At 42.1% G+C, this 20,843-nt stretch overlaps 1 protein-coding gene across 3 annotated transcripts in view; it reads right to left on the reverse strand.

Moving 5' to 3' along the window:
• The window catches only part of arhgap20 (Rho GTPase activating protein 20), a 76,318-nt gene that overhangs the window by 10,619 nt on the left and 44,856 nt on the right, over window positions 1-20,843 (reverse strand). For all 3 annotated transcript variants that reach the window (XM_044131818.1, XM_044131820.1, XM_044131819.1), the window contains 8 exons: window positions 12,634-12,810; window positions 10,142-10,255; window positions 9,506-9,547; window positions 9,222-9,306; window positions 9,016-9,093; window positions 8,279-8,345; window positions 7,603-7,812; window positions 93-283 (listed from right to left, as the gene is read on the reverse strand). In XM_044131818.1, coding sequence (XP_043987753.1) covers window positions 93-283; window positions 7,603-7,812; window positions 8,279-8,345; window positions 9,016-9,093; window positions 9,222-9,306; window positions 9,506-9,547; window positions 10,142-10,255; window positions 12,634-12,810 — 964 coding nt within the window. The remainder of the gene's footprint in view (window positions 1-92; window positions 284-7,602; window positions 7,813-8,278; window positions 8,346-9,015; window positions 9,094-9,221; window positions 9,307-9,505; window positions 9,548-10,141; window positions 10,256-12,633; window positions 12,811-20,843) is intronic.

Consider the following 20,843-nt stretch of genomic DNA (forward strand, 5'->3'; position numbering starts at 1 on the left):
AAGAACAGAAGGAGAGAAAAAAAATTATTTTCACTCCTTTGGTTACTTTTTAACCAAAAATCTTCAATCTGAGTAACCTATAGTCATCTCACCATGACGGGCTTGGGCAAGCTGTGATCTGAAGAGCACACCGAGTTCAGAGGCTGCCCAAACAGCCGTCCCGGGTTAGGAGACAGCAGCGATGGGGAAAGAGGCAGGGCGTCCAGCTGGGTGCTGGAGCCCCTCCAGAAAGGCCAGTTGATCAGGGATCGCTTCCTCTTGAAGGTCTTCTGGTGGCCGGGCTCTAAAGAGGACAAAACGAGTAAAGAACATGGAGGTATTGGCTTCAAATAACGTGTCTTAAACAACATTAACCCGTATTTTAATTCAAAGCAGCTTTAGCTAAGCCTGTAACAATAACAAATTTTGCTGGACGATAAATTGTCCCAGAAGTTATTGCGATAAACGATAACATTGTCATTTTGAGACCATTTTCAAAGGCAATGGTGTAATAATACAGGAACAATTAAATTCAGATGAACATGTGACACTGGAACTGGACGTTATTTTAAATGTATAAAATAAACAAAACAGGAATAACAAATAAAATGACTTATTAAGTCTCTAAACAAAAGAAAAAATGGGCCAGTTGAGACCAAAGCATCAGACTGAAAACTTCTGTCATCCAGTTTTTGGTAGAAACAGAGAGACTGAGAAAAACAATGAATCAGTGGAACTTCCTGAGCTCGTTTTGATTTACGATGGGATTCATTGATTCATCGTTTACTTCTTGGGGTCTTCCTGCAGCTACATTTGAGCAGGTTGAGGTGAGGCGTGTGCAGGCAGGACGGATCCTTTTAGTGCAGCTCCAGGAAAGCAGAACAAGACAGACCCACAGAAGGAGTCGCTGAGGAAAACGAAGGAAGACGTGTGCCGGTGGTTGAGGACAGCGTTTATTTTAAGGCTTGTGTGCGCCAGTAGGATGTGGTTTTGTTTTTCCGTGCGCGGCTGTTCTCCGACACACATGCACGGGGGCCCCGTGGACGTCTCTTCATATTTGTCACTGTGTGTCCTCTGCTGCGTGCCGAGCGGTGAGGTCGCAGTCCGTGCCTGCGCTCTGCAAACACAGGTCTGCCATGCGTCTGCATGTCCTCTGTTCCCTCTGAACCGCCTGTTAGAATTTATGGGCTTGTTTAAAAAATTAATATAAGCATCTATATTTAAAACGTAATAATTGCAGGTCTGAAGGGATGTACTGAATGCAAAGTAGCTACGGCGTCATCTTTGTGGTTGCTGTTCTGTTGGAAGGCAAATCAAGTTCGACTTTAGAGTAAGCCTGTCACAATATAGTCCATTAATAAATGAAAATCAGCTCAATAATTTCCATTCTGATCATTCATATTTTTTGAAGGGTAATTTTGCTGACAAAAACGTCGTAATCCATGTCATTTATGGATTCGGTTGTGTGAGTTTTCTGCTTCTGTTTTAGTTCATAGTTTTTGGTTGTCGTGTTTATTAGTCCTAAGAGGGCAAACTTGAATTATCAATATATCGCTAAAAAATGGTCTCAAAAACAACAATATTAGTGTTTTTTCGCAATAATTTCTGGGACAATTAAGCGACCAGTAAATGGTCGGCCTGGTTTAGATATGAGTCAGAAAATTAAGTTTTGGTCTGAGATGACCCGAGGTTCTGGTTTACCAGATCACTTCTAGTATCTGGTTGCACCAGATTTCATTTGGGGGTCTCAGAGTAAAGGCGACTGAACATAAATGCTCTCTACAGAGCATTTCTTATTTGAACTAAAACTTGAAAATCACGTTTCATTTTCCTTGCAGTTCAGAGTTAACCTCTGCCTTTCGTGGGTGCGCTGGCACGAGTTTGCAGTTGCAACGTAAAATAAAATAAAACGTGTGAAAAGGATTCGAACGCTTCTGTAATCTGTTGATAAAACGTGGAAAATGCAACCGAGAACCGACACATGCAGAAAGACCCCAGGTCAGGATTCAAACCAATGACCTTCCTGCTGCAAGGCAAGAGTGCTTCCTGCACGTTGGGATAGGTTGAGCTAAAACTCGACTTCACCCTTTTCTTTGTGTGATTTACTTACACAAACCCCTAATTATTTCTATCGCCACACATAAAGGGATTTCATATCAACCAGTATCACATAATGTGCTGCTAATAGCAAGTGACCTGGCAAAAAACACGCAACCTCGCAGTAAATCTTTTAACAAGCAACTGCACTCGCACACAACTGCTGCGAATCCGACCTGCCTACGGCCTTGAAATGACGCCATTTGTTTCACTAGGCAGTTGGGATTCGTGTCCCAGGGTGGGGACTTGAACAAAAACAAAAGGTTCTTTAAGCGGGCGGAGGGCCTCGCGGCCAAAACAGGCCCCACGCAAAACACGCCGCATACCGCTCACGATTTAACAGTCGGCCATGGCGCCGTGCCTGAACGCACTCTGCAGCAAAAGTTCAACAGCAACACAGCTACTGGCCCGCTCTGGTACTTCTCATCAATAAGAGCCGCTGACCTTGCTGCGAAATTATTACAACTCAATGAGGAGGCGACAGAGAGACAGACTGTTTGTCCACACGGTGGGCCAAAGCCTCAAGAACACAGCGACTTTAATACCCTAAAACAAAGAAGCTCGTTCTAATTCTAGCCTTCTTCTTTAAGTTGAAACAGTGTCCATTACACTGAAGCTCATAGACTCGTATACGAGAAGCCTGACAGCCTAAATGTCACAGAAAATACGAGATTTGACAAACATGTAACAGAGGGCAACCCCTCAGTTACATGTGGTTGCTACTTTGGTTAGCGGACTAGCTTCAATTTTGTTGAGGTAGAAAGTTGTTCTCAATGGAGCTCAAAAAAAAATGGAATGAGGGAAAAAAGTAAGTGAAGGGATTTTGCTGGAAAAAAAAATTATAATCATAGCATCAAGGAACGGTTTGAAACCCTTGGACACGCACACACACACACACACACACACACACACGCACGCACACACACACACACACCGCAGGCAAAAATGCACCGAGCAATTCAGGTTAATTGCTGAACCTGATGTGCTACTTCTGCTCGCATTCCTGCACTTTGTCAACAACATTTCTGCACTGGTCCAATGTACTGAGGTCACAAACGCAACAAAAGTTCATTCTGAGTTTTCCAAGTGGACAAAATGTGTTTCTTCTACACAGTGTGTCGTTCTGTTTTCTGGGAACATTGTGAAAGTGTTTTATGTACATCAAGTACATTTTTATTCAACAATATACAGAGGAATAGCAAAAAAAACATAAATAAGAATCCTGTCCTTTTAGTGCTTAACTTCGTCCACCTGACAACACTTTTGAGGAGATTGCAAAGGCAGGAAGACTCGGCCATTTTCAATGTCAAGGAAAATGCAAAAAGCTGACAGTTTACTAATTTTAGGGGTTCACCAATTGTTTTCCATCTTGTTGGCCAAAATTTACCAATGAATAAAGAAAATAGTGACCACACTTTGACACTTCACTAGTGCTGCTGATTGAAACAACCTTTGGCTGTTTTGGTGAAATTGCGTTGTCCGAGTCGACCATAAATGTACCACAGTGAACAAATGTATATTTTCATTTATACCAGAAAACACTGAAATATATCCTGAGGTCAATAAGGGAAGTTCTTACAGTGGTTAAAATCAGCGCATCAAAGCTTCTGAAAAATCAGAAACTGGACATCGACTCCAAAACGTGGATCGATGCATCCCCAGTTGTTACATCGCCACGTATCCGTGTATGGTTCTGCTTCACATGCAGGGTCTCTGCATACAACAAACTACCTCCGCTTCAACAGTAGAACGGTAGAGATGTATCTGAGGTCATCAAAACCTAACACACAAACAAAGTAATGATGACAGTTTCCATTATATTTCATCTGATTCCATTGAGAAGCACAGCAGGCTCCATTTAGAGGATTTTGTTCTAAGTCTTCTCTCCGACCTCAGCCAAGAAGCTTCTTTAACCCCAGAAACCACATTTGGAGCAAATCATCTGGAATGTTTTAAAGAGAAATTATAAAGCATGTTTGGGTGACAGAGATGGCATATTGGAAACGTTTTCTTTTATCGGTGTTTAGAGAGGGAGTGACGTGGCGACCACACTTCTCAATCCCATTGCGCAAGCGAAAACGGAGTTGTGTCAAAATAATCCCCCCCCCATAAAGAACCTCGCAAGATAAACCAAACCTGATGATTCATATTCAGCTCCAAAGGATGAAGCACGTAGACGGTTTAATGGCTTAATAATCATGTGTGAATGATGAGGGCCGTGGTGGTCTGGAGAGTCAGACGACGCTGACAGGTCTGGATTAGGTGAGCATCTCCGAGACGTTGCAATGCTTTAGCAGAACATTTTGTATTGAAGTGATTTTTTTCTTCTCTTTTGTGGGCTCTAGTGTCAATTATATGACAGTAGGCTGACAGGAAAGGGGGAAGACATGCGGCAAATGTCGCCGGGTCTGGGAATCGAACCCGTGACGGACTCAAGGCCTCCAAATGTGGGTGGTGCTATCCACTACACCACCACAGCACGCCCAAAGTGATCTTTTGGATAAACGCAGAAAGCAAAAACTTCAAGGAAGGAAGGGTGTGACTGAACCACTTCTGTCATAGCTAGTTGCATTTACTTGACTCACTATTTTTATGGGAAGGGAGAACGTTTAGGAATAGTTTTACTAGATTGTACTTTTTACTTTTACTCCAGTAACTTTATTAAGAAGTGTTGTTACTCTTGGGTAAATATTCTGGGTACTCTACCCACTGTGAGTAACTTCACTAAATGAAGATCAAACATGTTTTAACCAAAGAGTCGCCAGACACACCTGAAGCTTTTGCTAAAATTTCAGAAGTTGGTAACACTTTATTTGAAGGTGTTCATGACAAAACAACTGTCATGAACATGAAGGAGTCTTCATGAATGTTTACAGCTGTTGACATGAAGTGTCATTCGGTAGACAAAGACCCTTTTAATAAAATGTTCTATCAAAACTCGCATTGAAATCCATTAAAAGTGTCATTATTTACCGCTTGACACTTCATGACAACAGTCAAAGCTTCATAAAGACTCCTTCGAGTTCCTAACAGGCGTCATGTTTATTATAATGCCGTGTCAGTCTTATGCACACTCCGTCGAATAAAGTGTCACCCAAAGGTTTCATACTGAAGGAAACAGATTTTGAAGTTTTTGTTGTTTACATGAATTATTTTCAATGTGGTTTTTAAAACGGCAAAACTTCCACATAACTTTACACTTTGGTCTGTCTGCTGATGTAATTTTTAAATATTAATTGTTTGATAAGTAAATCAGTACTTGAGTCACCTTGTTTGTTTTTTTTTACTTTTGAGTGATTTCTTGGATGGATACTTTTTACTTTCAAGAACACTAAAGCACTTGAGTACAATTCTTTTACGCCACCTCTCGCCATTACTTGCGGTGCTTTTCAAAGTATTCGTACCTCTGCAACTTTTACAAGGTTTTCAGAAAATCCTCCAAGTCGAGTACATTTTTTTTTCCATGTCTACATATTGATCCACCATGAGGAAGGACGAGGAGAAAGATGTTTGGTTTCTTTTCTACAACCTGAAAAGGGGATTTTGCCTTGCAGCCACTGGGTCGACGCAAAACACTTGGGAGCTTTCAGTGAGGGTGTGAGCAATTACCCCTCCACGGCTGCGAGGCTGGTATGGAGGAATTGCGTAACACGCTGTTATGGTTGAAGCTAAAGAATCCGAGGAGATGCTTGCGGTGGGTAAACTGGAGCCTCCTCGACTGGAAAACACAGTTTTTTGCTCCACAACTTGTTTTCCTTTAAATCCCATGTCATCCCACTTCTTCTTTTTTGTTTTTTCATTCCGGTTTTGGTATCCGCAGTTTGTCCTCGGCCCCGTCCGCCGCAGCCGTCGTGTTTTTCTTCCTCCCCCCTTACATTTCTCCATCCTGCTCGCATTCGAAGTCCCCCGTTTTCTTTTCCTCCCCCCTCTAGCCAAATTCCTCTCTCTCGCCATCATCCGAGATCGCTTGTTTTTTTTTCCTTCACCTCTGCCGGCCTTCGGTCTTACTCAATAGCTGTGTCATCTCTTTTCGCTTTCCGTCTTCCTATTCTCACACTCGTCTCTGTGCCTTCTGGGCTTTCTGTGCCTCTGTCCAGCTTGACAGGTTTTTTTTTTTGTATTTTGCCTCGGCGTCCGTCCCAAGCCCTGCTGTAAACCTTTGTCGTTTCGATCTCTTCCCACCGTTCTTCTTTTCTTCTCGTGCACCTGTTGCTTCGTCCGAATGACGCCAACCGAGTGCAAACGTGAGGCCGCTTATGTAGGGAAGTACTTTCTGTTCTGCATTAACGCGTCTCTACTCTCCTATTTATTCATGCAGGTTCACAGAGAATCGGACCGACGGGCAGAATCTGGTCAGGCGTGTCAAACTCGTTTTTCGTTTCGCGCCATCAATGTCCTCAAAGGGGAAAAAACCCACCAGCTCTATAAACTGTTCAAATTTCTCTACGTCCAATTAGCACATCTTAAAATGTAGCTACTTTTTTCAACAACTTTTCAGATTGATGTAATTTGGCCCGGTACAAAGAAAAAAGTCATGTTTAGCACAAAACTGTTATCTTAAAAGGTCAATTTATGTGGCCCTCTAGAGCAGGGAGTGGGCTGTCCTGGTCCTGGAGGGTCGGTGTCCTGCAACTCTTAGTCTTCCTGGTCCAACACACCTGAATCCAACAACTGAATCTCCTCCTCAGTGCAGTCAGGTTCTCCAGAGTCCTGCTAATGACCTCATTATTTGACTCAGGTGTGTTGAAGTAGAGACTCATCTAAAAGTTGCAGGAGAACCGGACCCTCCAGGACCAGGAGTTCCCAGCCCTGCTCTAGAGACTAGAAGCATAAAGCTACAGTTTGACCCCTTGGAGTCCATCGCTCCAACTTCATGACTCTCTGTCAGGTGAAAGGTGTATAAATAAAGTAGAAGGGTTTTGTCATAAGCAGTGAAAGTCTCCCTCTGCCAGTTCCAACCAAAGTGAAGGTTATCACCTGATTTTTGTGACCCTTAGCAGCAAAACAAGTGGCGCCAACTGTACATGCATGAAAGCAACAGAAAACTAAATCAAAAGCACAACTAAGAGTAGTTATCTGTTATATCTGGCGCTCATGCGTCCCTTTTCTAATGCCCCCCTGGCCAACTGCCCAAAAGGCCAATATCAGAATTCACAATTAGTTTTTTGTACGAGGAATTTTGTTCCTTTTTTACCAAAATATTTACATTTTTGCAACGTTTCTGATCAGAATGATGGCAATCAAGCACATTTCATCAACAGGGCTGTTCAAAGTGCTTTCAATCATAAAAACGTCACCAATTTGAGAACAAACATTACATCTTATCGAGTGCCATCATCAAAAACATCACTAGGCATCATGTGTTTGTTGGACAATGTTCCATTAATTACGGTTCAAAGGCAACAGTAAACGGGTTTAGTTGATTTAAATGACCTCTGTGTTTTGGCCGTTTTGCAATTTTCTGGAAGTTTGTTCCAGATTGGATGTGATTTGATGAAATGTTGATTTTAAAAACCCACAACTCACCTATAATCTGTGGAGGCTCAAGAACCACTTTGTTGGGTTTGAGGATGAACTGGCACTGGGTGTCTGGGGGAAGGCACTGGTCCAGCAGCAGAACTTCGGGGCAGTCGGTCGGACTCATGGGTTCCCTCCCCAGTCCTCCTCCGTGCCCGCCAGGGCTGCTCCCTCCGTCCCGAATGTGGCTCATCTTGATGCTAAAGGGAAACTCGTGGCCTGAATGGAAAGGTCAGAGCGCAAAGGTTAAGAGGCGGAAGCTGTGGTTTGTGCAGCGCGAGGAGGAGAAGCAAAAGAGAAAGCGTGACAGAAATTAGGGCCGAGTCGGCACAGGGCGACGGCGACGTCTTAAAAACGGAGGGATTCCACGTGAACTACAGAATAAAAAGATTATGGCGAAGGAATGTGAGGGAAATACCACCGCGAGTAAAAGGAAGAAAAAGGAAAATCATCTGGACTGAAACGCTCCCAGATGTTGGTACTTATACAGAAGCGACGCCCCGCTGAGCGGTTTTCTTAGCTTTTACTCTTGCCTGATGTTTTCAACTTGAAACTTGTGATACCATATATAGTAAATAAATAAAATTTAAAAAAAACCTCCGTGGATAATTTCTTAGGAATCATTCCTATCGTTTATTTGTTCACTTGAACTTTATTCTAAATATTAGATCACAAGAATGCTCACCAATGAGAGGATATGGAGGATCATCTTTACAGGAACTGACCCACAATCGGTGATCCTTCACACAACCCTAAACAGAGAAGAAGAAGAAGAAATTTACTTTTGTTTGAAAAAGAGGCAACACATCAAGATCTAGGAACTTGAAAACCTGATCTATTTTCCAGTGGAGTCGTTTACTGTAAGAAGAGTCACATTTGCAACCAGCAAGGCATGTAAAGCTGAAGAGTCTAAAAAGGTAAGCCTCGTGCTCAATAAACACATATCATGTACTTTAGCTGTTTTAAATCTTAAATTGCCATAGCTACTGCACCTTATTGCCAATTTCTTCACATTTTACGTATATTTTTTATGTCTATCTTTATTTTTGTCATTGTGAGGTGTGCAGGTGATCCTTGTGAAAAAGCCTGGACCTCAAAGGGTTTTTATCTGGTTAAATAAACGTTAAAAAAAAAAAAGAGTTTTACAGAAACCGTGTTCCTATCCACCCAGTGTGACAAAGCCTCTGGTGCTAAAGTGAATAACTAATGACTGGTCAGTGCTAGAAGCCTAGAAATCAAAATGTCGAATGAGAACTGAGATCTGTGTTTGCAACCCGAGTTTTACTGAATTCTTCCAGAGATTGTAAATCCTCCACAGCAGCCTGACAGACTAATCTCTGTTCACATGTACGTCACAGTCACTACGCCAAAAACCATGAGATTCTTTAGCATCACATAAACCTGGTTTGCGTTGTTACTCACCGATATGCCAAACTGCTGCAGAGCCATTCGAATCACATCGTCGGTTCTGTCATTGTTGTTGACGGCGAGCGTCTTGGCCTGGAGAAACGTCATGGGATTACGTGCGTGTTGCATAAAATAAAGCGCTGGCAATGCTATTAACAAGCGAAAACATCTCTGTGACGTAGGAATGAAAAGAAAGGGGAAGTAATTGTAAGGAAGCGTACATATGCACAATTTCCAATATCTTTGGCAAATATCTTCAGAGGAATGGTTTTGGGATCGTCCTTCTCTTTTCCTTCGTTTAACCGACTGAACATGGAGAGAAAAAAAGAGGAGAGCAATTAATTATTCTCCATTCAGAATGACTCTCATTATGAAATAACGTCAACGGCTGTCACATAATTCATTTTACACTGAGTTTCACTTTTTATCCACGCAGCGCTGGACCAAAAAACATCGGAACTATTACAAAACATGTGATCTGCATTTGTTCCAGGGAGCAACTCACCCAATGATGAGTGACAACCACTTGTCCTTGATCTCTTCAGAGCTGAAGATAAGAAAAGAAAAATGTTTAAGAAATAAAAAATAATAATTAAAGCTTTAGCGTCTCTCCAAATCCTGAACCGCAGACTTTGCCTGAAGCGAAGGCTTGATTCCTGCTAACAGAAAATGTGATGTGTGTGCGTGTGTGTGTGTGTGGTGCTGACAGGCAGGTGCATAAACACAGCATGGCATGTGCGACTGCGTTTGTTTGTGCTACATGTCGGGACCCGTCACGCGCACACCGCTTCGGAAAAAAAAAACAAAAAGAAAAACGGGAACAGCCACAAACGCTCGAGGGTTTAAGTGATTTTATAGGCGCGCGTTTGATTTGTAGATCCCCCTCCGCGATGTGCTTCTGCATCTCAGAACATTGTGTACCCTTTCAGAAACACAAGCCTGTTGACTCTCAAGAGCGTTTCACGTCGAGCTGGGTAACCTCGGGGGACAGCGCTTGAATGAAATTCTGGACGACGACAAACGACATCAATCTGCTCCTATTTGAATCACATCGCCCTCATTTAAGAATACAGCCTTCGGTGTCTCAGGAAGTCATTTTTCTTACTCTTACTCTGTTTTGGGTACAAGTCTAGATATTTACCTGAAAGTTGCCACAAAGTTACAGGTGGGCCATCCCATGACGAAGCTCCTCTCTGGGTTTGTGCTTCCCTCACACACTCTGACCTGGGCTTTTACTTTGAAATGAGTGGGAGACCTGCAAAGGTACAAAACAACCGTTAGCCCAGATAAAAACTGAAGCCTTGAAAAGCTTTCCAACCGTCGCAGATGTCTAAAGGAGACCCTGTAATGCTGCCTCAGACAGGTTGGGAGAAGTTTATGCAAAACGTGTTCATTAAAATTTTTTTTGCACAAAAACATTGTTGGATTATGAGATCTTAGTCTATTCAGTTCTGAGTTGTTTTAGGGCCTCTGTCTCTTTAAATAAGCTGCTGATGCTGGTCGCTTCATGCTTGCAGCCATTTTCATGTGCAAATGTAAACGGGCATGAATTTACACCACTGTACATCTTCGAAAAGCATTAGTGGAGCCTCCTGTACAACCAACGACAACGCTGTAAGATAGTGTGGTCAAGGATCCTCAAGATGAACGAAACAAACTGCAACAGTTCCAGGATTTTCTGATGAATTTTATTTGGTTTTTAACTCTCTGACAACCATCTGCTCTCCCCTGAGCTTCCAAAACACTGTTTTTAAAGTTTTTAAAGCCGATTGGCAACATAAGTGGACCAAACCACAATTAAACAGGTAAAAAAAACTAAATCTAAACAGAAACAAGAATAACATTATTAATCTAACTTACAAACTCATCAACATAATGAAATAATAAACCCTATAAAACAAGATAACTCCAAAGTTACTTTAAAGAAAAACAAACAAAGCAATACTACAAAGAAAACCCTCTAATTGGTGGAACCCAGCAAGGTAATCAGTGACAACATTTAATCAGGAAACACTGGGCCAGCCGCTCCCACACTCCTGACCTGCTGCAGATCTACAAGGGAGAATGATAAGTAAAAAGAAACACAAATACCATGAATATACTTTGAAACAAAATAAACAAGTTCAATCAATAGTCCAGTAGTAGTGGCTTTAAACTAAACATATAAATAGATGAAAAAACTGCAACATAATGCTAACACATTCAAACCCCGGATAGTCAATGAGGCAAAGTTGCAAACTAATGTTTAAATTTCAGCATTATGATCAGAAAGTGAAAGTATCCAAAACAAGAATGAGGGACAACAGTGAAGAAAAACTGAACCACTTTGTCACAAACGCAGCAAGTGGTTTCTGGATGGCAAGTCGACAACAAAACACTTGTCTTATGCGGCAGCCATTGCACAGCACACGCAGGAGACGAACCAGGCTCCGCTGGGGTTGCTAGGTAACGGCGCAGCGTGACTCAACCAAACGGGGACTTTTGAAACGGCTCGTTTTCCAGACAGCAAACTGAATGCCAATGTGAATTCTGCATCACAGGATTTAACCTTAACCTTAGATTTATTGTGGTGTTACCTGAAGAGTGTAAAAGACGAACGGTGTTCAAAGTACCTGTGTGAAAAGTGTGTAAAGTGTGTTTGTATCCAAACCCTTTTCCTGCAGTCGGGAGTCAAACCGAGAATTCCTGTAGCAAATTATTCATTGTACAAATCACCGACTCAGGAAGAACGAATGAATGTGACTATTAGTTTATACATTCAGTTTGCCTTTACAAAGCACACTGAATACCTTTAACCTTCTCCCAGTATTTTAACTGAATCCAATTTGAGTTTGGAACTTCACAATGTATTTCCGCTACGACACACTTTCTATAAATAAAGACATAAAAAGTTTCTATTTTCAGAGTAAAATGTGCATCCGTTTACCACGTCTCTAATTATAGAGGTAGATGATCCAGTTGAACATATTCGGTCGGTACAACGGAGGGAAAAGCACACATGTACCACTGGATGTCTTTTCCCCTCTCGCCGTTGCACATTCCTCTAACTCAACCACAAAAATATAAATAAATTAAAACATTAAAGCCAATTACAGTGCGTCGCCTCCGTCCTGGAAGCGTCATCTCCACCCCGCTGGCACATGACTGCCGGGACACGCCACAGCCGTCTTGCCGTGTCTGTGTGTACAGTAAGTGCAGAGCTGCAGCCTATTTCTGAATGCAGACCTCAAAAATGTCTCCGTGTGCCTCCAGTCGCTATTTTTGCGAGTCCTTGCGCGATTTAGCTTGTGGGTGGGGACTCCCTCACTGCGTTTTGATGTCGGCCAGGTTTCGTATGGATCTGACCGGCTGGGAAATAATTGTACGCTACGGGAAAAAAATAAATCTGTGAGGACCTGAAGGTGCGAGAGGTAAAACGTAACTAGATCTTTGGAACGCATCAGGAAGAACCAGAACACCCAACGAGTTTGTAAATGTTCTTCCAAAATATTCTCATTCAGATTGCTGTTTTTCCTCCCCCTCGTTTGCATCTTTCTATCTCCATAGATAGAAAGACCTGCTGGACAAACTGCCGCAGAAAGGGACAGTAATTTCAGGACGTTTGGACCAACGAGGAGGAGGGGAGGAGCTTACTTGGCCTTGGCGACTAGCAGCGCGTCGTTGAAGAGGAAGAGGTGTCTCTCCTGGGTCTGCAGGCCCGTCTTCAGCTGCGCCTGGGCGTGACCCAGGAACAGGCGGCCGAGGCATTCGGCCAGGAAAGCCTGGACAAGAGGACACGACTCGGGGCTGACCGGCATCATGCAGCTTTCCCTGGAGGGACGAAAGGAAGAAGAAAGAAGACACACAGTGAAGTTCAGAGCCAATTACCAAAGTACTGACTCATGATGAGTTTGGAGACATGAAAGACGAGACGTTTAGTGAAACAGTGTATTTCAGCTAAAATTCCCCTCAACAATCGGGGGAACGTCAGAGAACAACAAAACCAGGAGGATCGAATTTGCTAAAGGAGGTACAGTTTGGGTCATATCCTGAGTGCACAAGTCCAGGTCGTTTACTGGCAGAGTTAAGAGTAACGTACGACTGGTTTTATATATTTTTTACTCAAGTAAACTGTAACTGTCCAAAAAGGTATCCAAGAGCGAAAAAGAATCTGATGGGAACATTTGGTTTAATGTCTAGATATGATGTAATCAAAGAGACAAAAAACGTAAAATAAAAAAAAAAAGGGACAGATTCAGGCAGCACATTTCCAAATAAGAAAAAAAAATATTTACAGTCAGTAAAGCACATATACTGTATGTTAAAACAGGATGAAGCTGAGCGGGTGTAAAATAATAACATAACAACAAAAAGTAGTACGAGTAGCAAAAACAGCACTCAAGTAAAAGTAAAGTATAGTAAAAATACGAGGACTTTTGTTTCTAAAAAGTTACTCGAGTAAATGTAACCAGTTACTACCCAGCTCTGGTTATGGACATTTTCTAATACAGACATCTCTACCAACATCACGCCGAATCCCCACAGCATGATGCTGCCACCACCGACACGTTACACTGTGCTGCGGTGTTTTGAATGTAGGCCAAAGAGCCCAGAGCTCCATATTCAAAAGTTTGGGTTAATAACCAATGGGTGTAATAATATTTGTGAGGCGCTTTAACTGAAACTAAAGGAAATGAGTTCACAGAATTTGGAATAACAATAGTTTCCTCTAACTACTTAATGCTAAATCTGTCAGGTTAGAAGGAGAATTAAGATCATTGTTGTCAAGGTTAGCAATTAAATCAAATTAGCAGCCATTACTCTTTTAATATGTTTTACCTCAATGACAATACTCGGGTATAAACGTGAAATAGGTCTGGCAAATTGTGAACCAGCAAAAGAAAAATAAAAAAGAAAAAAATCACCCAGATCAAAAATAACCCTGAAATATTTTCCAGTGAGCTTCATCCATAAAAAAAACCCCAAACAAACAAAAAAAAGAACAGAAAATCTCCTCAACTCCACTGTTTTCATCAACACCCGAGTTTTTTTTTTTCCCCCTCCAATTTCATTGACAGTATAAAATAATGATCTGGCGGCGACCGCACAGCTAAAAACACGAACCCCGTGTAGCGGTGAACCAGCGCTGGAAGGGACTGAAAGGGGATTAAATGTCTCAATAGCTCCTCCAAAATTAATGGAATGGAATTTTCGCCGCAATATTTCCCGATTTCTTGCTGCAAAATAAATGCTGGGGCTCGAACAAAGCCACAAATCATGAGCTGCCTAAGCCAGCTGGAAAATGGGTTGCACACGGTTTGTATGGCTTAGATGTGCATAAAAAACCAGCTTTGGAGATGGAAACATTGAGGTTCCTGGCACTTTATAAAGCACCTATTAATTAAAAGAGCTTATAGTTTAAAATATGGTTGTTTTTTTAAAATCTCATTCTGAATTTCATTCAGACTCGACCTTTATTCTCTTGTCAATACACTCCACTGTTAAAGGAAATGAAAAGGAAGAACTTTTTTTTTTTTTAGAAGAAGAAGAAAAAGGAAACAATTAGTGCGCTCCATCCTTTCCTGTTTATCCATCGCTCTCCGATAAAAACACTAAGCTGTCCCCTTCCAGCCACATTTGCTATCTCTGTCTCTTTTATGTACACAAATGGGCACACGTTCTCTGCCCACAGGTCCACACCCTCGTATTAACAAAGCCTCCGCTGCGTGGAAAAAGAGAGCGTGCGTTATTGGTATTCTGGCAGAAAAGCGCCGAATGGTGGATCAGGCTTTGCTGAGGAGCCAAAGAAACTTGGATTCCCTCACAGAAAGATCCTTCCAGCCTCATCAGACGAGTGTTTGGTTGCATAATTAATTAACGAAGAGAAAAGAAAAAGAAAAAGGGGGACACGGTTATAGCGCTCTCTCCTCGTCTTCCAAATGTCAATCTCAAAAAGTGAGGGCCGAGAGATTTCTGGTAAACTGAATTAATGTGATAAATTAAGCACAGGCTTTCCGTGTGGTGCAGATATAAAACTGGAGAATGAACTGTAGAGACTATTCAGAGAGCTGCTCAGTCAAACAATAAAACTATGGAATTTATTTTTCTTTTTTTCTTGTTGTTGCGAAATAAGCTCCACACAGATGTGTTTAAGCCGCGGGCTTATCCCCAGAACAAATGTTTAAATGCCAATTTGTTTTGTTTGAGAGAAACACTCGATGCACTAGTTAATCCCTGAACACGTCATGGACTTGTAGTTTCGTTGTTCAAGCACTAAACTGACTTGCCTTGGAGCCCAGATCTGATGCTGGAAAGAAAACATTTCTAAAACGCAAGGCTTGGAGCAAAGCATGGTTTTCTTTGATTTTTTTATTTTTATTTTATTTTTTTTGTGACCCATGTCGTGTTCTTTTCACTGCACTGAAACTATATTGTCAAATCCAGGACCGCTCCAAGATTTAGGAGGTTTTACATCTGATAGTTTGGTAGACTCTGTTTGACTAGGGATCAAAACTGTAACTTTTGTAACATTTTGCTTTCACTCTGCACTCTGCCAAATGAAACAAACTAATTGAAAAACCTGTTCACCCCCTCGCCTGAGGTGGCGCTGCACCACAAATTACTGAAGGAAACGACAAGGAAACCTCTGAAGAAGACATGAGAGCAACTTCCTTCTCTCCTTGTGGTTTTCCTTCACAAAAAGGAAACCAAAACAGAGTGGCGTCAAACTTTAGTGTTTCTTTTTTGTCGTTAAACGACCACATCCTATTTCTGTCTGCTAGCGCTCGACTCGTTTTGGTTGTATTTACCCAGAATGCCCAGCGCTGCAGTCCACTTCCTGCTTTTGGAGCGGTCCACGGCCCGCTTGGCATTCACATACAGCATGCATTTGATTTGAACCGCACAAGAGTTCACTTCAACTGAACTGAGACTAAGGCTTTTAGGCAGACAAGAGTTTGATTTTTAAGCCGACTGGACGTTCACACCTCCCCAAACAAACCGGACTTTTCAGGCAAACTAGAGTTCGATTAGAGCGGGCTAAACGTGGCTGGCGTGAATGCAACTGTAAACTTTCTCCGTCATACAACATCCTGCATTTTGAAATATTCTCAGCTCTGTGGAAAAGTCACAGTTGAAGTAAGCTGCAATCTCCCAAATGTACAAGTAGAGATGACAAATACCCGGGTCAACGCACTCCTAAGACGTCCCCAGGAAAGCTGAAGCCATTTGTTCAAAACAAACCAAAACTGCAACCAAAAAGCTGGGAAATTTAAGTTTCTTTATGAAGTGTTGCCGAGATAATGGATGCACCTCAGTTCCTGTAATCAGTCCAAATCTCAGAAACCCTCCAGTTAGCACACACACACACACACACGCTTTCACTTCACTCTGCTCCCGCTAATAAAGACAACATCTTCCATATTCACCACACATCCCTCCCTCCCAAATGCCAGATTGACAGCCGAGCCGCAGAGCTAACGTCTCCATTGTGCGACAAGTGATGTTGACAAATTTCATCCCCGCCCCGCCTGAACGGACACACACGTTTCTGCCGAAGCCCGGGCTCTGTGTGGAAGAAATGTTGACTTTTCAGAAACGCACAATAAGAGCGCACAAAAGCCTCACACGACGCTGCATGCTAATCCCCGCGGGATGAATATTCAAGCGGCAAAAATGCGCACAAAAAAAAAAAAAGGTTGATGGATTTTATCAGCATGAGTCACAAAGTTGGACTCTGTCAAGTTGTGAAAGATTAAAAAGCAGGGACCCTTGCTCCTGAGTGAGACTCAGCGGAGAGATGGGACTTTTTCTGTGATGAATGGAGAGCATTCACTCTGAGACACATCTGATTCACCTAAATCAGCTCAGGCCTTCAGAGACTGAACAGCCTGACAAAAACCAGAACCAGCAAGTTTAAGAGATGCTGAAGACAACGGCTACAATAAAAATCCTGCTGGTATTTTTTTTAATTTTGCTTGTTATGTCACCGTAACAGGAAATTTGAGTTGTGGTGGTAGACCAACTTTATCATCCTTTGTTGACCTAGAACACACTGCATGTAACCACAGCTCGGTTAGCAACACCCTTCAGTGTGGAAGTTGCTAGAGTTCACCATTTTTAGGATCATTAGTAGTTTCTGATGAAGTCAGGAGAAGGACGAAATGTGTGCATGAATAGTTATTTCCGTGGAGGCACAATGGCCGTTTATCCAGGCAGCAACAACAAAAAGCTAGACTTTGATGGGTTAAAGGTCATTTCACCTCTTCAATGTGAGCCGTGGGCGACATCTCATTGAACTGGTAAAGGATTGAATTATCACAGGGAGAGCTCGTCTGGATGTGCCAGTGGCAGGTTTCTCCTTTTTAGGACTTTGTCGGTCAAGGATCTACAAGAATCCACAAGGAAACTGCATTGTTAAAAAATAAATAAAAAAAGAGTTGTAGGTGAAACGCCAGAAGCCGTGGCTGCCAGAATTACACCGTGTAATGATGGGTACAACATTTTTTTCTTCTTTCGTGGTTGGATGCTATTGTCTTTGTTGGCGCTACAGTTAAAACATGAGAATGTTTTAAATTAGGGAAAATAACAGTATTTTTCCTAAAATGATTGTACAAATGTAAAAATTACCGTTTTCACCAACTCAATTCACATTAAATCAACAATTTCACATCGTTTTATAGCTTACGGATTTTTTCATGTGACAAAAACCAGAACCAGCAAGTTTAAGAGATGCTGAAGACAACGGCTACAATAAAAATCCTACTGGTGTTTTTTTTATTTTGCTTGTTATGTCACCGTTTATCACTGCTAAACATACAGATTTTCTATAGCATGGTGTTTACAGTAAGGGATGCTAAGAATGCTAATTGTTAATACACGATGCTTAAGACTGGATCATTTTGCGTTTCGTGACACTCACACATAATTTGATGCCTTTGTTATTGTTAACACTGACAGCCTACAGCGGGCCGCCTAGATTGAAAGTATTTTGAACATTGTTAACTACGGTTCTTGGAGACAAATCAACAATGGCGACAGCAGGTTAGACCTTCATCAAAAACTGGAAAAAGCAGTGCATCTAAAATCACCAGCTCAATCCTAGCCCTACTTTTTAAAGTCAAAGTGAAACACGAAAGACGCTGCTGGCGGCCTCCATAAGCCGAAACCCTCCATTTTCCATGCGTCAGGTAACACGGTCCCTCCACCACAGTAAGACGTCACCTGAGCTGTCAGTATGGGGAGCCTTTCACCAGGAAATGACACACTAATGTAACAGTCTGTCCCCTGTTGATAAGATCCCTGAAACAAACCTTGTGATTGCATTTGCTCGTCCGCCGGGACCGAATCCGACACCTTCACTTCCAACAAATATGATTATTTTTGGCATCAGACCAACGGCAACAAGGAACAAGTGAATGCAATGACGGACGCTGGCTGTAAGAGGAAGTACTGTCATTTTTGTTCTTTTTTTTTTCCCTCCGATTTTTCAAGCAAACTTCACAATGACGGGTTGCATCACCAGCAGTCCAGTCAGGGAGACAAAAGAGCGTTTTGCTTACAAAAGACGTCATTCGAGACAGACACACGCCACCCTGTACCATCCAAATCCAGGGTGGCCGCTTTTCTTCAAGGCTACTGTCAAACTGGATTACAGCCGCCACGTGGCGTTACTGTGTGAGGAAACGCACGCAGTAACACACAGGATGAGGTCAGGAAACTTTGACTCTTCCCCTTTTTTATTAGTAAGGCAACCAGAGGATATGAGCCACTGCTTTTTTCACAGTTCAAACCAGAGAATAGTGTTTGTGAGTTTTTGTCATATTGTTTTATCGCAATAAAGCTGCCATGATAAGTTTGACTCATCATCATCTCAATAAATTCCTTTTGTGATGTTTGAAACCCCCTAAAACTGTTCATATTGTTGAGGTTGTTAGTTTTGCTAACTTTTCAATAGAGAGGATCAATACATTTGAAACTATGATTAAACATCGTTGCTGTGTGCAGTGTTAGTGTAACAAATACACACTTCTTAATCTGACCGGAGTCCTACAGAAACCATTGATGAATTGTGTGTTTTTCAAGAGTGTTGTTCATGTTTATGAGGCTGCGATTGCAAAATGACACATGGTTTTTCAGCTTTGCTGCAATCTTTTTTTTTGTTTGTTTTTTTTAAAAAGTGAAAACTTTGGCACCAGATTGCAAGTTACAATTTTTCATGTTTTTGCAATGCTGCCATCTTCCTCCAATGGCATGTGCATTTAATTCCCTAAGAATGATGGAGGTAATCCTATGGTTTGTTTCCATAATCTCTTACTAAAAAAAAAAAAAAATCCAGGAGATTGATGGATTAGATTATTCCTTTGATGCATCTCTATCGCTGTTGGCAGAGGGAGTCACTGCTGGATATTTTTCAGATGAACTGAAGAGAGCGGCATGCTTTAATGTTCAATGACTCAATACTTTGTAAAAACCAACCGGAAGTTTCTATGAGTCTTGCAATCTTTTTGAGGTCCGTCTCTACCAGATTTGAACATCTGGGGTCTGATTGGTTGAATCTGATCTGGCACGATTGGATTATTTTGCTGAGGAGAGTTGACCCTTCACCCCGGTTTCGGGTCTTTTGCAGCCTCCAGCAGCTTTTTCAAGCAGGATTGTTGTGTTTATAATAGCTGCATCTGGATTCCCTGACAACTCCGACCAGCTTCCAGAGTCCCCACAGCATGATGGAGCCACCACCATGGGGAAGATGTTAGCAATGTCACGCATAGCATTTTGCATTCAGGTCAAAAAGTTCAAATTGGGACGAATTTGACCAGAGTGCCTTCTTCCATATGTCTACTGTCTCCAGTGAAAGGATTGTGACAAACTACTTTTTTGTGTTTTTGCACTAGCTTTCATCTTGCCACTCTTCCATAAAGGAAAACTTGTGAAGTCGGCTTCCTGGCCTTCACAGAGCAGTCTTATTAATGTTAAATTACACTCAGGTGGACTTCAGCTACTAACCAGCTGGCCCCTTTATGGAGCCGATTGCACTTGATTTCAGTCAATAGCATCAGAGTAAAGAACACACACAAGTGCGTACTTTTCTTTTCAGATTTTCATTTATGAAACCTCGACATCCTTTCCTTTCTACTTTAGTTTTATGCACCACTTTGTGTTGGTCCGACACTCTGAAGTCAGTGGTTGTACATGGCAAAAAGTGAAAACGAATACATGTGCGGAGCGCCGTATATTTAGGTTTCTTCTCGGATTCCCGCTTCCCAGTAAAAAGAAAAAAATCCTAAACGCGGAAACCAGAAATAGCCTCACCGTTACAGTATGAATGGTGCAAATGGTACATTTTCGTTGCTCTCCCTCCCATCTCGGAGGGATTTACTCGCATAAAGAGCACATTGGTGATGCAATGATACTGAAGCCTCTGCCAAGAGCTGCTGGAAGCACTTATTTATCCGTTTCAACTGCATTTATGTGGCTTAAGGGTTCCAGTGCTTTTCTTTCCAAGGCACGCACAGGGTTAGACAAACCCAACAAAACAAACCAATTTATTACAAAAATGGGCTGTTTTGGCAAACGGCTGGAGCGTAGCGTCAACTGCAGCCAGGACTTCAACCTTCTGACGGTTACAGACACAAAACCTCAAGAAGCTGAACTGGAGATAAATGAACACCTCCCTCCCGACAGCTCCTAATTTAATGTCAAAGGTTAAGAGTGACAGCGGAGAGAGTCAAGTCCTGGCTCCACATCCACTCTCATTTCTCACACACACACACACACACACACACACGCAGACAGTCAGGTCAGACTGGGACAGACTAAGCGGCTCTGTCATGCAGACTATTTGTCTTTCAGTCAATAGAGTTCCT

This window comes from Gambusia affinis, linkage group LG11, assembly GCF_019740435.1.
Source record: "Gambusia affinis linkage group LG11, SWU_Gaff_1.0, whole genome shotgun sequence".
Taxonomy (NCBI): domain Eukaryota; kingdom Metazoa; phylum Chordata; class Actinopteri; order Cyprinodontiformes; family Poeciliidae; genus Gambusia; species Gambusia affinis.